We start from the raw sequence: 17586 nt of genomic DNA, 5'->3' as shown, positions 1-17586 counted from the left end.
GAAATAATTTATATGCAAGTGTTTTGCAAAGCACAAAGACTCAAGGTTAATGGCTCTGGCTTTTAGACAATCACACAGCACAAAGCATGAATAATTCCATTCAAATGACTAAGAAGCTAGGCTAACAAAAAAACCCCCCCAAAAACAAAAAAACCCTGTGCTTAACCACAACACGGCATTTGTCCCTTGTGCACATTTTAAACCTTTGAGGACAAGCTTTTTCTTCACAGGTATAGAACGTATGTTTCCCTTTATTTTATTCACACTTGTTTTCTTCAGACTATGTTTAACAAGGATTACATGTTCCTTATAGTATATAGCATACAGTTAATCCTTAACAAATAAAAGGCATAAGTGGAAAACCAACTTAAAAATGTATAAATACAATTTTTGTAGAATCTTAGAATTTTTCTAACCCTTGGAAACCTGCTTTTCACTCACCAGTATTTGAGAAACATGTTTTCCAGTATTTTATCACAACACTCATTTTTTCCACTGTCAGTGGTTCAGTTAAAGTAATATCAGCTCCGTGACCTGAAACACAACCTAAGAATCTTTGTATTAAATATTGACCTTATGATTTCTATTTGGGGAAACAGCAGATAATATATCCAACAGGTACATACCTTTAAAGTTCTCAGGGATTATAAAAACAAAGAGCAAATGTGTATTTTTTTTCTTGCCAGATCTGAAAGGGAAAAAAAAAGTTTAAAATGAAGCAAAATCATCGTTCAAAAAATTGGGATTCAAACATTTAGCTCATTAGGAACGAACTACACTAGACGAACTTTCTTTATTTCATTAGAATTTAAAATGGTGGCATTAATATGGAAGTTTAGTGACAGTACCATCTCAAATCAGTGAGGGAAAAGATGGACTTTTTTTTTTTTTTTTTTACAGTTCATAAAAGAATAGATTGTGTTTTTATTTCTTGCAGTTGCACGAAGAGGCTTCTGAAGTGTGTGGCTGGGATGGACAGTACAATTACAGATTATTTGAAAAATACGAGGGAGGGGAACATTCTCCCGAAACTGACGCTTGCTCTGTTTGAAGCTTTATTTATAATAGATGCCTTAGCTTCTTATTTCCTTTTAATGGGCAAGAAAATCCAAAATTTGAGTCTTCAGTCAAACATAACCCTGGCTTCTCTGAGCAGGAGTGCAGTCTGTTAATAAGAACAGTCTTTTTATGGTTCATTTCTACGGCAACCACAAATGCCTGGCTCTCCACAACTGGGAAAGGGGTAAGTGAGAGAATAAGTGACTTTTTAAGAATAAACTTTAATTTCAGAATGATTTTGTATCTACAGGAAAAATATGAACATAGTAGAGTTCCCATATATCCCAAACACAATTTCCCGTACTGCTAACATCTTACATTAGTTTGGAATATTTCCAAATATTCCAAATTAATGAGCCAATATTGATACATTATTATTAATTTAAGTTCATTCTTTACTCTGATTTCCTTAGTTTTTCTTAATGTACTTTATTTTCCTATGCCAGGATCCAATCCAGGATCCTACATTACATTCAGTCATTATATCTCCCTTAGGCTACTCTACATTGTGACACTTTTTTGCTGACTTTGTTTCTGATGATCTTGACAGTTTTGAGAATACTGTTCAGGTATTAGGTAGAATGTAAGACGGACCACTTTTATTCTTGCTTTAAATGAGCCAAAATCTTATCCAGATTCTTGATCTAACCACCAGTTTCAAGAAATTTAAGGAAAAGAGGAATATTTTTTTTCAATGCTATGGGGATGAAATCAGAATGTGGGAAATTTTATAAAACAAATGACCCAGGCTTCCCTGGTGGCGCAGTGGTTAAGAATCCACCTGCCAATGCAGGGGACACGGGTTCGAGCCCTGGTCCAGGAAGATCCCACATACCCCGGAGCAACTAAGCCCGTGGGCCACAACTACTGAGCCTGCGCTCTAGAGCCCGTGAGCCACAACTACTGAGCCCATGTGCCACAATTACTGAAGCCCTCACGCCTAGAGCCCGTGCTCTGCAGCAAGAGAAGCCACTGCAATGAGAAGCCCACGCACTGCAATGAAGAGTAGCCCCCGCTCGCCACAACTAGAGAAAGCCCGTGTGCAGCAACGAAGACCCAATGCAGCCATAAATAAATAAATAAATAAATTTATTTTTAAAAAAATACATAACTCAGAATATTTACTAAGTTAATTATGTCAAACAAGTATCAATAGGATATTGCTAAAATGGGACAATCACCCAACTGAGCTCTATTCAGGCTTGATTGTGTTCTATGAATTCTGAAAGAGAATTTGGGCTAAAAGAGAAGAGAGGAAAGAACACGGTTTCTATGAGGAAATGAGAAGCTCAGGCAGAAGTACTGCCGTCAAAATAGGCACGAGTAGGAGGGAGGATGGGATCCGACAGGCAGACTGAAGTGGCAGTAAGGAAGGCCCCTTAGCACAGGGTGGGGTGTGGACCGTGGAAGTGCGGAGGAGAGAATGATGCCTGTGTGTCACAGTGTCCACAGTGTGAACCTTTCCCATCTATTTTGTGAGGGATGAAAAAGCGTGGGGTATAACAGGGGTATGAATAATGGGAGGGACAAACAGACTGAACAGATAGAAACATACTGGGTAGTTCAGTCCAGCTTTTGAAATAAAAAATACTTTGTGGATTCACGAAAACAACAAATTATCATAAGTTAAAATATTCTAGAATTAGAGAATTTTTTAAAAAACAGATTCTTCGCTTTTGGAAATAATCCTGTGTCTATTTTTTTAAAAAATTGATCTTACTAACAGGAAAATAGGTTAGATTTGGATATATAGATTTTTATACCCCAATGACTTTCAAATTTCAAGCTTCACATCAGACAGAGTTGGAATTCCTGGACTTTTGTCATTAGCACAGAATCGATTACCAACCCAAACACTTCCTCTGTCAGTGAAGCCCTAATTGTGCAGGAACCCCAGCAATCAATAGAGTTCCCAGAATCCAACACTCTGGTCCAGAGCTCAGCTTCTCATTCACATTCTGTACAAATTAATAAGCTAACAGAGTTTCTAGTTTCCAGGATCACCAAAAAAGGTCCTCTTTCCAATGAATGAATGTTTCTTAAAATTAAGCAACACCAAAACACAACAAAAATCTCCTTTCTCCGCCCCAACTAATACCACTTCTTTCATATACCAAAACTAAATTGCAGGTTCTGAGGCCTTAGAAGCACCTTCTCAATTGCGGTCTCCAGAGTTTTAAAAATCTGCAGTTTGCTGGGGGGCAATTTATTTATCCTCATGTTTCACAGCATACACTGTTTAAATCACATGATGGATCCTGAGACTACACTCCACATACGAGATTGGATATTGATGTTCTAGTGTCCACTCCTAGCCTATGCCCAGTACTCTCTGGAACTGGATGCCGCCATAAGCTCAAACTGCAGCAGTGGACATTCCCAGCCTTGTCCCCATCCCTAAGTCTGGTAGCTGGAAAAAAAATCATATAAAAGTGTTTTGAACTGAATTGTACACTCTGATGATCAAAGAACCTCAGGAAAGATCTGGCTGGCCGCTGAAATCTGTCATCTAATAGGAGGACCAAAATGTTCTTATAAGTCCCTATGAAGCCGGGGGAAATCTCTAAAGGCACTTCCTTTATAGCCACAGGGACGTCAAAGGACAAAAGCCAGTGTCATTTTTGGGTTGTATCCTTCTTGAGTACGGTTATCCGTTATGCAACCTGTGGGCCCAAAGCAGCCAAATTAACCTAGTGTGGTCTATTTGGGACTTGTAACAAATAATATCCTTTATTAATTACTTAATGAATTAAAACAACCATTTTCAGTGAGAAAATTAAGAGTTTTACTGTAAATATGAAAACACCGAGTTCACTTGCTACTAACAGGGCACCTGCGATAAAATGCAGTGAAGTTCTAAGTTGATTCTGGTCAATAGTGAAGGTTGGTGTGCCCGATCCCCACTATGCTTTTTGTCAGAAGAGTTTCTGCTGTGACCCTTCTAAGTCAGGTTCACCACATGACATGATACGAGGAACAATAAACATCTAGAATGTTCCTCAGTTCCTATTTATAGAATAATGTTTTTAGTAAAACTACTTAGATGTTTTGTTATAGTGTTTATGTCAAGTATTCAGGTCATGCAAACTGGCTGATCAGATTTACTGAGTAGCACTGTCAAGTCAAGGATGTTCTGGAATTGGGGACATAGCAGGACAACTTGTTAGACCCCTGTGGCTCACAAGATTGGGTTTTCCTGGTGACGTAATAAGTTAACTGATCAGACAACCGAATCTACGTGGGAAAAAGTAAAATCAGATTCAAACTTGACGTGCCGACTGAGCAGACGGAGCCACGTCCTGCGTCCCTTTCCTGTCGCTGCGCTGCTCTGAGCTCACGAGACGGAGCCACGTCCTGCGTCGCTTTCCTGTCGCTGCGCTGCTCTGAGCTCACGAGACGGAGCCACGTCCTGCGTCCCTTTCCTGTCGCTGCGCTGCTCTGAGCTCACGAGACGGAGCCACGTCCTGCGTCCCTTTCCTGTCGCTGCGCTGCTCTGAGCTCACGAGACGGAGCCACGTCCTGCGTCCCTTTCCTGTCGCTGCGCTGCTCTGAGCTCACGAGACGGAGCCACGTCCTGCGTCCCTTTCCTGTCGCTGCGCTGCTCTGAGCTCACGAGACGGAGCCACGTCCTGCGTCGCTTTCCTGTCGCTGCGCTGCTCTGAGCTCACGAGAAGCACAGGGTTTGAGGAACTGCAGAGACAGTTCATGCACCGGAAAATCACAATGCCAAACAGGATCCATACACTGTGGGTGAGTTTGAAACATACTCTAATGTTCTGTACTGGCCTTTGTAAGGTAGTGCTAGGATGCATCTGAATTACCAAGTATCTACGCTTTGAATGTGGTTCAGTTTTGAGAACTGACCTGAAAGAAGGGTCAAATACTCCTGAAATGCTGGAACCAAGCACGTGAATCCTGAGACCATCGTAAAACATTTTACCACTGGGTGGTGTCTGAGTTCATCTGGCTCAATAAAAATGTGTTCATGAAATGAAATCAAATTAGGGAGTACTACCAGGAATGTCAACCTATAATTGAGATGTGCCATAATTCTTGAGGATGTCAGGCTATAAAATACCATTATTTTTACGAATGATTAAAACTGATTAATGATTAGCTCCAAGCTGAAACCCCAGTTCTTGTATAAGAATAAATTTTAAAATCTTTTTAAGGAGGCTGCTTGCATTTTATCCTAAAAGAAGCTTAGTATGATAGCTGACACACTATACTTCATTCTTAGTTTCAGTAAAAATCCGTGTGTCTTATAGATACACATAGATTTGTGATCATGCGCTCTGATACTGAAAATCAACGTGGACCACTTTTATTCTATAGTTAAGTTCTTCACTCACTGGCAGGGCATAAAAAGGGCCCGGAGAGGAGTAAGGTAAATACTTGTATATTTTCCTGAACCTATCCAGATTTTGAGATATAACAAAACAACAACAAAGCTCTAAGGGGGAAATAAATCTAAAATACAGCATTAAAAAGCTAAGCCAAAACTCTTCATCTTGGCTTAGTCATTAAATATTAGCCAAAACTCAAAAGATAGAGTGCTGTAGGAAAGACAAAGGTTTAAATGCCTTATAAATAGGGCAAGATGTTCATGAGACTCATTATCCTAAGAAAAACTATAGCCTCAAAATATAAATATGCTCCATAAGGGTTTAAATAATTCATAAGTCATTAACTCATAACAATTCTGAGGGCAAGAAAGGGAATTTCAGAGACATTTCTAGCCTCTAGGTCCAGTATCAGGAAAGGCAAAGCTTTCACAAAGAAAGCTCTGTCCCTTTTTCAGAGAGGAACGCAAAAGCTAGAACTCATGGTCTGCCCTAGAACAGCATGGTCACCCACTCACACCTAGAGCAAAGTACTAAATACCTGCTATTAGTCAAGACGTATACCGGATATTGGGACTAGCATAATGAGACCAAAAAAGAAAACCAGGTGTATTCCACAAATTATTCTCTTTTTCTTTTCAAAGAAATGCCTTTACAGCAAAACAAAAAAATTACCATATGCCTGTCTGTACATTTATTTCCTTCATCTACCTCTTCTCTCTGCTAACACATCTTAAGCTATGTTATTCAGACAAAGAAAGCAGCCGTGGGGAGAATCCACAGAGGGGAGTATCAGACAGAGGTTCTCTCCTCTACCCTCCCAGCTGTTAACAACTGTGACTAGACATAAAGCTTGTTCTTAAACAGAACTTTAGTCTTATCCTGTTCAAAATGTAGCCTCAATGATGAGCAAACACCAAGCCTTTAGCACATCTGGAGAGGCACGGCTCGACTCCTGCTCCTGGAATGGAGAGACATCAGCCACAGCAGCTTGTCCACTGCTCCTCCAAAATGATATGTTTAGGTTAAAGTACGTCTGGCATCTATGGCATGTCCGAATTGTAAAAGGGACTTCAATACAGAAGCCAAATAATTACAGACTTTTAGAAAGAACATGAAGGGAAGAGTTAAGAGTTCTAGTCTGAGTTTTGTGAAAACAAGCCATGTGGTCTCAGGCAAGTCACTTCAGCCTCAGGTTTCTAATCTGCCAAGTAGGAAAGATGAAGCCCTGCCTTACCTCCCTCATAAAGGTGTTGTAAAATTTTTTTAAATATTAATACTATATAAATGAGATATTACTATAAGCCTCCAATCAGAGGTACTCTAGATAGATTTTTTGAAAAGGTGTATTAATAAAATAGGCATACCTTCAGAAGGAAGATCATTCACAACATGTTTTGGAAGTGAAATCCTCTTTGAGGTAATCTGCCTGGTTTGTCTAGAGTTCATATTCCCAGTAGAAGGCCAAAGAAATGCAGAAGACCAACCGTTCTAAGAAACCCCAGGAGCAGTGTCTTTCTGTCTGTCTTTAACAAGTAACCCAGTGTCTCTGGCTTCTTCCCAGTCCCATCTGTCATTTCCCCTAACATAATATGCTTGGTCCTTTTTATTCTGGAATCACAATATTTCTCTGAACTTTCTCCTTTGGTCTAGAAAGACCTCTCCTCTAATTATGAGAAGTCCTTATATATTCCAATAGTATCTACAATTACACTTCATCAAGTCTTCTCACAGAAGGGAAACACATTCAACCTCACCTAACCCTGTTTAAAAACATCCTAAACGGCTCAAAATCCTATGTAAACAGGCAAGGAAGAACCAAAGTCTTTCACCTCTAGACTCCAGATCTCCAGAGTTGAGTGGGTCAAACAGCAGCATAACTTCTATGGAACTACCGGCTGAAACAAGAATAATGGATGTGGGCTTCCCTGGTGGTGCAGTGGTTAAGAATCTGCCTGCCAATGAAGGGGACATGGGTTCGAGCCCTGGTCTGGGAAGATCCCACATGCCACGGAGCAACTAAGCCCGTGCGCCACAACTACTGAGCCTGCGCTCTACAGCCCGTGAGCCACAACTGCTGAGCCCGCGCTCTACAGCCCGTGAGCCACAACTGCTGAGCCCGTGAGCCACAACCACTGAAGCCCATGCGCCTAGAGCCCGTGCTCTGCAACAAGAGAAGCCCCCGCTCATTGCAATTACAGAAAGCCTGTGCGTAGCAACGAAGACCCAATGCAGCCAAAAATAAATAAATAAATAAATAAAATTAAATTTAAAAAAAAAGAAAAGAAAAGAATAATGGACGTGGTATTGACCTGGACTCAGTGGATCCAGAGCTTCATGGCTCTTTCACATTAGGACATCTCTTGAAAGAGACACCTTCAGCCCAAAGCTATCATGACCCAGAGATACAAGTGCTCACCTGCTTTAGTGTCTACTACAAGAATCAATGAACTCTGAAACAATATGCCATGTTAATGACATAGTTATTAAAAAGGAGTACCTACTGAATTAAGGGAAGCATTATATACCAAATAAATTTCTATGACCAATTAATTCTTATATCCTCACCCACACCTATTACTTTTAAGTTAAAATGCTAATTCTTATAATAGTAGGTCAAACTGGCAGTAAGAACAAAAACATATACAGAGATTCTGCCCTTGAAAATATCCCTCATCTTAAAAATTAAAGTAGAATTGTATCATCTTTTAAGAATTTTTATAGAAGCAGGTTTTAATAAAAACTATTCTAGGGACTTCCCTGGCGGTCCAGTGGTTAAGACTTCGCCTTCCAATGCAGGGGGTGCAGGTTCAATCCCTGGTTGGGGAGCTAAGGTCCCCTATGCCTCATGGCCAAAAAACCAAAACATAAAACAGAAGCAATATTGTAACAAAGACTTAAAAAATGATCCACATCAAAAAAAAATCTTTAAAAAAAAAAAAACTATTCTAAAGATAACAGAGTCAAGATTTTGGAGTTTACCTAATTAATCTGACAGCTTTCAGCTCCTCGGCAGTTGGTAAAGAAGTCAACTTCAGAAAAACCATGTTGAACGTGCTATCATCCACAAGTGCTGCTGCCTTCTTCGCATCACTAATGGTGACGGTGACTTTTGCTAAATTTGAAAAGAATTTCTGTACAATATCAGCCAGGTACTGAACAGTGACATCGCCAACTAATAAGAGGTCTATTTTTGCCTGAAAGAGAAGGAAAAAAGCAGAAGCATCACACAATTAATGTCTGGGCATAGAGAACATGCCGTCATGTATGAGAAGATAAATAAAGGTTACAAATAGCCAATGACTGACTACTCAGCTATACTGAATGGTCAACTATAAGCATACCTCAAGGGCAGGAACTATTCATCTCATGTCCTTAGAACCTAGGGTAGTGAATGGATCTGAAAGTCATGCTATTTTTTAAAGTTTTGCCTACAAATACTATTCTACTGTGGTTTTCCTACAAGTTTCTTTCTCATCCTATTAACAATAGATAGGATTCTTTCTATAGGCCCAGTTTCCCAATCGCCCATCCTGCTGGAAAACCTGTTTACTAATGAGAGAACCAGGCTGGTGACTCTCCCACATGATTTATTTTGATGAAACACATTCCAGAGAACAGAGAAAGATTTAAATTCCCTGATCCTAAGAAATACTCAAATCAAGTCCTTTCTTTGAATGGAATATACATGCTATTCAAATCCGAACATTAGGAACCGAAGAGGCTCTTTATTTCCATTTGGGGATATTTTCAAGCACATTTGATTAGAAAAAATATAATTTCCATCTTCATCTTTTATTTCTCCATGTTTTATTCTGTACAGATATTAAACACTATCCACTTAAAATGACAAAGAACAGCATTACTGAATATGCCAAACTTCTCTTAGTAGTTTCAAATGCCATACGTATGTATGTATGTGTGGATGGATGTAAGTTTTGGGGAGCTTTGTTCTGATCCATTGATTTATTTGCCTATTCCTGGTTAACAGCACACAGTCTAATTACTAGCTCTTTATGTTTTATATTTGCTAGAGCATATGGTTCCCTCCTTGCTATTTTTCAGTTTGGTTCTTAGATATTTTCCCACAATGTCTCTTCCCACAGAATTTTATCAACAGCTTGTCAGGTTCCATAAGGAACCCTGTTAAAATTTTGATTACAGTTGCATTTATTTTAAAGATTAATTAGGGAATATCATTATGTATTACGTTTCCCTATTTAGGAAGTATGACTCCGAGAAATCAGATCTTTTCTTATTTCCTTCAGTTTTACAGTTACCTTCATATAGATTTTGCAAGTGTCTTCACACATTGATTCCTAGATTTTTCAAGATTTCAGAGTCATTGTGAAGGGGATATAGTTTCTCACTACATTTTCTGATTGATTATAGCTGACATAGAGAAAATGTACTGATTTCTGTATAAGGAATTTGCTGAAAGTACTTTTTGGTACTCTCCATTTAGTTCCAGTACTTTTTAGTTGATTCTTCTGAGTTTCCTAGATAGGTAATCATATGGTTTTCAAAAATGACATTTTTGTCACCGTCTCCAGAATTTATGCCTTTTACTTATTAACCTTAAAGCACTGGCTAGGACATTCAAAACAACGGTAAATAGCAGGAGTGAAGTGGGCATTCTTGCCTTGTTCCTGACTTTAGTGGGAATATTTCAAATGTTTTTACTACTACATGATAATGAAGGTCAATACCCTTTATCAAGTTAAAGAAGTTTCTTTCTATTTGGAGGCTAAGAATTTTAAATCAGAAATGGGTGTTAAAATTTACCAAATGCTTTTTCTGTATCAACATGATCACATTTTTTTTTCTCCTTTCATCTATTAGGTAGTGAATTACATTAATAGATTTCCTAATGTCAAGCCAGCATTGCATTACTGGGATAAACCCATACTTATTGCAAATAGATTCAGTTCATTCATATTATTTTAGATTTTTGCATCTATGTTCATAAGTAAAACTGGATAAAATTTTGTTTTATTGTACTGACTTATCTGGTTTGGGTGTCAAGGTTATGCCAGCCTTGAAGCAATAGAAAGCTTCGAAATTATTCTACGGTCTTGAATATTTTATAAAACATATAAATTATTGGCTTCTTGAAGTTTAGGTAAAACTTGTCTGTGAAATCTGAGCCTGAAGTCATTTATAAAGGTAGGTTTTAGACTACCTTTTACAGTTCCTTATGCTTACTAATAAAAGAAGTGTTCCGCCTTTCTTAAGTGAATTTTATTCACATATATTTTTAAAAATCCACTTCATTTCTTTTCAAATGTATTAATTTTTAAATTTATGTAACATTTATTACTTACGTTGAGTTCATCTTGCTTGCTTTCCAACTAGACATTAAATTTATTTATTTTATTTATTTATTTTTGGTTGCGTTGGGTCTTCGTTGCTGCGCGCCGGCTTTCTCTAGTAGCGGTGAGCGGGGGCTACTCTTTGTTGCCGTGCGCGGGCTTCTCATTGCGGTTGCTTCTCTTGTTGCGGAGCACGGGCTCTAGGCACGTGGGCTTCAGTAGTTGTGGCTCGCGGGCTCTAGAGCGCAGGCTCAATAGTTGTGGCGCACGGGCTTAGTTGCTCCGCGGCATGTGGGATCTTCCCGGACCAGGGCTCGAACCCGTGTCCCCTGCATTGGCAGGCGGATTCTTAACCACTGCGCCACCAGGGAAGCCCCAACTAGAGATTAATCTATAATTAAATTTTTTTCTATCTTCTTTTTCTGGTAATGCTTTATTAGAGACTGTAGAACTATGTGGTCCAATATGTGGTTATTTAAATTTATGTTAATTACAATGAAAGTGTGAAATCAGTTCAGGTACACTAGCCACATTTCAAGTGCTCAATATCCACATATGGCAAGTGACTACCATTTCAGCATAATGATAGTTTCATCACTGCAGAAAGTTCTATTGAATGACGCCGTCATCCAAGTGGCACTTTGTTGTACCCTACAAATTTTGATATATTGTGGTCATGATCATTGATTGCTAGTTTATATAATTTCAGTTTCTATTTCCATTTTAACCTAAGAGTTATATTAAACTCCTATATGAAGATGTTAATTTTCAAGTGGATAGTGTTTTGGTTTTTAAAAATTTTTTTGGATATTGACTCATTTCTTATTTCAGTGCATTGTCAACAGTGGATGCACACTATATGACTTCTACTTTTTAGAATTGGTTGATATTTTCTCTGTGACTTAATACACAATTTTTAATGTTCCATGGATACTTGAAAACAATGTGTATTTTCTGTTAGGCATACAGCCTCTACATAGCTTTCAGACTGAACTTGCTCGTTGCTTTCTTATTTTAGGTCTACTTGATCTTTCAGTTTATGAGGTAGAGATATAAAACCTGCTCTCTCTAATTACGGTTTGTCAATTTATCGATTTCTCTAACTATAGACTCTATAAATAAACTATGGATTAGGTACATAAAGGTTCATAACAATTATATATATTCATATAAATATATAACAATAATACTTAATATATACTATATAATGATCTACAATGTTTATGTAGTATGTATTAACATATAAATATCATATAATTATAGAGAAAAAACTATATATAAAATATATCTTTGTCCTTTTTAATGCTTTTCACCTGAAATTTTATTTTTTTCTGATATACAGCACTTAGTTTTTTATACCTTTATTTTGAGGCTTTCTGTATCATTTTGATTTTGTATGAATTTTTTAAATAAAATATATTTGACTTTTTTAGGTTTTTTCCAATCTGAGATTTCAGTTTTTAATATAAGTAATTGTTTTTAATAAGTAATTACTTATATTAATGGCACTAGCTAATGAACATTAATTAAGATAATCAATGTAATGTAATTAATTGTGAAACATTCATAACTTAACATGAAATGGTCTTACTCCCTTCATTTGTTATTTCAAGTTTCCCATTTACTGTAATTTTGTTTCTTTTTTCCCACACTTTCTGTTAGGCTGATCAAATTTTCCTTTTTCCCTCCTGCTGCTCCTACAATACTTTGGGAGTTAAACTCCTTATTTATGTTCTTTAAGTGGCATTAGGGCTCACAATTCAGTGCTAGCTTTATAGTCAAAATACTCCTCCAAGTCAAAATCTGTTTGTCTCTGACCTTTGAAGATACTGGGCCATTTTCTTCTCACAACCAGAGTTGCTGATGAAAAAAAAAGCTGCCTTGTTTTTCTTTTAGTGCTTCTCTCTTATGCTGTGGATTCTGATTATTTCCTAGGATGTGTCTGGGGATGGACCTTACTCAGCCCACTTGGCACTCAGTGGATCTTTGGCTCTGGAAATTTCCTTCTATTATTTCTTTGATTATTTCCTCCTCTGTTGCCTTTGTCTATCCTTGGAAACCTTCTATTAGATGCTGGACATCCTAAATTGATCCTTCAAGTCTCAACTTCTGCAAGACTTTCTTAAGTTTATTGTTCATATCACCAGCTCAGGCTTAAGTCCTTCTAAAGACTTTTACAATTTCAGTGAATTTAACATGAATTGCTCATTTCTAAGACTTTTTTCTCTCTTTTGATAATTTACCATAACCCGCTATTTTTAGGACATGATATCCCCTGTGAACATACAAATTAGAAATTTTAATTTTTTTCCATCCCCTTTATAATCTGCCTCTGGAATAGTTGTCTGGTGATCCTTGGTTATCCAAACATAAATATGACTCAAGGACTCAGCTGACATGTATGAGCAGTTTCCCCTGCAGTTGGGGTGGTCTGTTTCCCCAGTCACTGTTTCTTCTAAACTGTGGGTTTGGTGTGAATGGTAGGGATGATGGAAGAAAAGGCTGGAGAGCAAAGTGGCAGGGACCAGCTATTTGTCAAAATATAGGCAGGCTTTACTCTGAAAACCAATCACTTTGGTTTATTTCCCTCCTGGGCAGAGCTGCCTTTCCTTTCACCCTTGTCAATTGTAGACAATTGTATTAGTGTAGTATTAGTATTAGTATTAGTGTAGTGTATTAATAATTACACTAAAAAAAAAAACCCCAGAAAAACCAGGATATCCCGGGCTATGAATCACTTGTAAACCTTTCTATTAGAAAAGTTTATTTTCTTTTTCCTTTAGAACCTCCTGCCACTTTTATGCATCTGCGTAAATGTGTTTGATGTCTATGTACTCTTGCCATAGATATTTATTAAGCCCCTACAACAGGGCAGATGCTGTGCTGGGAATTCAAGGTGAACAAACAGACAAGCTCTCTGCCCTCATGGGGCTTACATTCCAGGAGTCTTTTTTTTTTTCCTGCTGATAAGAAAGTATGGCTTTCAGTCCTTGGAACACAGGGAAAACAGTGAATGAGCCTCAGTTCTACCAAAGCTATTACTGATCCTTTTTTAACAGTTTGATGCAGTGGGAAGAGGGCAAAGCCTTTCGAGGTACGCAGAACAGCGTCTGCCGCCTGTTCAGCCACTAACTAGCAGCTCTGAGTAAGATACTTATGCGATCCTCATCTGGGGGGGCAATAATACTTACATCACAAGACTGTTATACGGAGTAATGTTTGTACAATGCCCTGTAGGTGGTAGTTATTGCCATGTGTTCTCAGGTAATACCAAACCCGAGCACAGAACCCATCAAATCAACCTGATGGGGAAGGGGAGATGGAGAGAGAGAATTAAAAGGAAAATGTATCTATGTCAGGCAGTGAAAACAGCCCTAAAACCAAACTGCTCTCTGCATTACCTGAGCCACAGGGCTCGGGACACAGGGCCAACTGAGAAGCAAAGGTAAGTTTTGAACAACAGGCATCAGCTGCTAACTTGAGCCCTTTCCTGGATAGCACCTAGCGCTTCTGACCACATTCCCCTCAGAGGCCCAGTTCCCAAATTCTCCAGAATCGCTCAGCTAGTCTTGTGGAGAAAAGTCTAGAGCAAGCTTTGAAGGGCAGAACCCGGGTACTGGGGAGAAACTGAGGAGAGGCGGAAAGAGATCCGGAAAGGGATGGGGAAGCCAAGTATCACTCACCAGTCCTTCTGTGCCGGAATCTAAGCTTTTGCAGTGCCTGGCAGCAGGACACAGAGGGGCAGGAAATAAAGCAGCTCTGGAAAGCACTGATTTGCTCTCCTGCCCAAGGCTTCCTTCCCTGCCCCACAAAATCATCACACTAGGAAGTTCCTAATCAGACAAATCAGGACACTGCCCTGGTCCACTATCCCCAAGTAACTCAAATTAACTGAATAGCTTCTAATCAACTTCAATTTGAATATTTATATAGTTAAAAATATCTTGTTGATGGTGTAATATGAGCACAGGTGATGAGAAGGATCCACAGATAAGAATAAACGGAAAATGAATAGGGCTTCCCTGGTGGCACAGTGGTTGAGAATCTGCCTGCCAATGCAGGGGACACGGGTTCGAGCCCTGGTCTGGGAAGATCCCACATGCCGCGGAGCAACTGGGCCCGTGAGCCACAACTACTGAGCCTGCGCGTCTGGAGCCCGTGCTCCGCAGCAAGAGAGGCCGCGATAGTGAGAGGCCCGCTTGCCGCAACTAGAGAAAGCCCTCGCACAGAAACGAAGACCCAATACAGCCAAAAATAAATAAACAAACTAATTTAAAAAAAAAAAAAAAAAAGAAAATGAATAAAACGTTCTAGTACATTAGGGTCTGGAAAACTGCCTTTAGTACCTCTAAGATTTTCACCTGTGAGCACCACGACTTGAACCAATGCTAGGCCTCATTTGGTGGAAATTTATTCCTATTTGAATTGCTTACTGCACTCTTTTAACAAAAGCAATACATATTCATTGTGGAAGGTTGGAAAATTCAAAACAGTCTAAAGAGAAAATAAAAAGCATCGAAGTCCAGCACTCAGGGATAAACACTACTACACCTTGCTGTAGATCTGTTAAGTGTGGGCAGTTTTTACAATGCGACATCATCGTCACCAGTGCTCTTCATCCACTCTGATTTCTGACATCAGGGGAAGACGCGGGGCACTCCAGTCTCTGCCATTTTTAAAACACTGGATTTCCATTTGCAATCTGTGGCAGGCTAAACCCTTAATTAGTAACAGCAGGTGCTGGAGTGCTTAAAGCAAATCACTCCTACATTTTAGTGAGCTGTTATTTATGTCACTCTTATCATTGGGAGCAGCACTGACAACTAGCAGCAGCTGCAGGGCTGATGCCCTCACGGGGCAATTTCCCCAGGAGTCAAGGGATTTAAGCAGCTCTATCTGGAGAAACTGAGTGAGCTTCTCTCCCAATGCAAACAAAAGGTTCAGTTGGGGCTTCAGACTCTTAAGGGTGGGAAGCCACAGTTATTTATGTACCACTCGATAATCAGATATTTTATTCAGAGTTCCATTTTGTGCAGCTTTGCCTAATCCTGCAGCCCCAAAATACTGTTTTTCCTCTGAGTTTAAATAGGTGCCTCCATTTTTAAATAATTAAGAAAAACCTCTTAAACTCGGTCCACTCCAAGTGGTAGTGATTCGGTTCAGAACGCTTGTTCTTAAGGAGTGAGGAAATTTAAGTATGCAGAACATTCTCAGGGGTAACAAAACTTAAGCAGCGCAAAAGGTTTCCCTCTCATATTTATCAAGACGTGAAATACTCAGAAGAAAGCCAACACCAGGTCACCTTGCTTTCTGGGGTCGGTGGGGTTTTGTTTATGCTTCCTTCCTAGTGGGCTGCTAATCACCTTTCATTTTTATCGAAAACAGTCACCAAAATGATTCTGTGCGTCTGCCGAGGGGATGATAAATAAGGTTCGTCCAAAAGAGGCCAGGGGGCCTTTTGACTTCCAGGGAGGGTGGGCGGGTGTGTGAAGAGGGCAGACGCGTCTTCCCGCCAACGGCACGGTCTCTACACACGTCTGCCTGTTTGGGGGTCAGCGCGGAGAGGGCAGTACAAAGACACTCTGGACGCCACGGCAGTGAGCAAAGCGAAAAAAGGCACCTCGAGCTGTGCAGACAAGAGAGCTGAAGATCAACTTTTCCATATTCAATATGTTGAATAAACTTTCCTACACTCAAACTGAAAAGTGTGAAATCAACTTTCCTATATTCAGGCTGAAACCAAAGTTGTCATTCCCGTTTTATCCGGCCACCAGCCCGAATATCTACCCTACGACGTCTTGCTCCCGCGTCGCCCCACCAACGGTCTGTGGCCGGGAAGATGGGTTTGGGTTGGCGAGAGTCAAGAGCTCGAGGGGGTGACTCTGTGACACAGTCCAGTCGCCCTCCCTCCTCGGGCCTCCGCTCCGTCCTCGAGGTGGGCAGGCGCCCGCCGTGGGGCCCCAGGAGCGAGCCGGGACGCCCGGGGAAGCGGCCGGGACTGGCTCGCGCCCCGCAGTGGCCCCCGGACCGTCCCCAGACGTACTGGCCTGCGCCCGGCGTGGCTGTGCCGCCCGACTGGGTCGCCGCGCCGGCCCGCGCGCGGTTTTAAACGCAGCTGCCTCCCCTTCCTCCTCCTCCGCCTCTTACCAGCTCAGGGGTTTGGCCGAGCTCCGGGCCGATAATTGAGTCCGCCATGGCCCGTTGCCCACGTGCGGGTCCTGGGGCAGCCTCGCCACGGGAGGAGCTCGCAGCCAGCCCGTCGCGTCCGCCGCCCGCCGCGCGCCAATGGCTTCGTGCCCGCAGCTGCGGGGCGCCCGCCCCCCGGCCCGCCCTTAAAGTGGCCCTGCCGCCCGCCGCTGCTCCGAGGGTCCCGGCCGGACCGGGGTCGGGGGAGGGCTTCCGGGGGTGGGGGTACCCGGGGGACGGGGATGGGCCGCCCCAAGGTGCCCTGCAGGTCCTAAGGAGACACCGTCATTGGCGCGCTGCCCACCCAAAGTTCCATTCCACGTGCCCCCGGGACATCACACAGCTCAGGCCTCGGGTGGAACTGCCACTCCCCGCCTTGGGGCGGGTGGCGGGGCGCAAGGGCTTGTCTAAAAGTCTTCAGAGTGTCTTATGGGAACGCTTTCAAGTTTAAATATTAGGAACTAGCAAACTGGATTATTTTCTTTTTCCAAGACAAACATATGAGAGGACAGGGAAGGTTGAGGACTGTTATGGTGCTTTCTCTCCAAACTACTAAGAAGCTGAAAATTTTAGAAGCATTTCATGTTGTCCTGTGAGTCAACAAATATTGTCCTCATTTTCTCAAGTGAGAAATCTCCAGGTGGTGGCTGCTATGTAATCTGCTTTGTTCGGCCTTGCTAGACATT

At 40.9% G+C, this 17586-nt stretch overlaps 1 protein-coding gene across 2 annotated transcripts in view; it reads right to left on the bottom strand.

Annotated features, from left to right (window-relative positions):
- Positions 1-17002, bottom strand: part of SOHLH2 (spermatogenesis and oogenesis specific basic helix-loop-helix 2) — a 39179-nt gene extending 22177 nt beyond the window's left edge. For both annotated transcript variants that reach the window (XM_061170882.1, XM_061170883.1), the window contains exons 1-4: positions 16862-17002; positions 8385-8599; positions 627-688; positions 442-546 (exon numbers count right to left, since the gene is read on the bottom strand). In XM_061170882.1, the coding sequence (XP_061026865.1) occupies positions 442-546; positions 627-688; positions 8385-8599; positions 16862-16909 (430 nt within the window). In that variant the 5' untranslated portion in view covers positions 16910-17002. The remainder of the gene's footprint in view (positions 1-441; positions 547-626; positions 689-8384; positions 8600-16861) is intronic.
- Positions 17003-17586: the final 584 nt, after the last annotated feature.

Source organism: Eubalaena glacialis, chromosome 16, assembly GCF_028564815.1.
Source record: "Eubalaena glacialis isolate mEubGla1 chromosome 16, mEubGla1.1.hap2.+ XY, whole genome shotgun sequence".
NCBI lineage: Eukaryota > Metazoa > Chordata > Mammalia > Artiodactyla > Balaenidae > Eubalaena > Eubalaena glacialis.
This window is presented reverse-complemented; position numbering and strand designations above follow the sequence as displayed.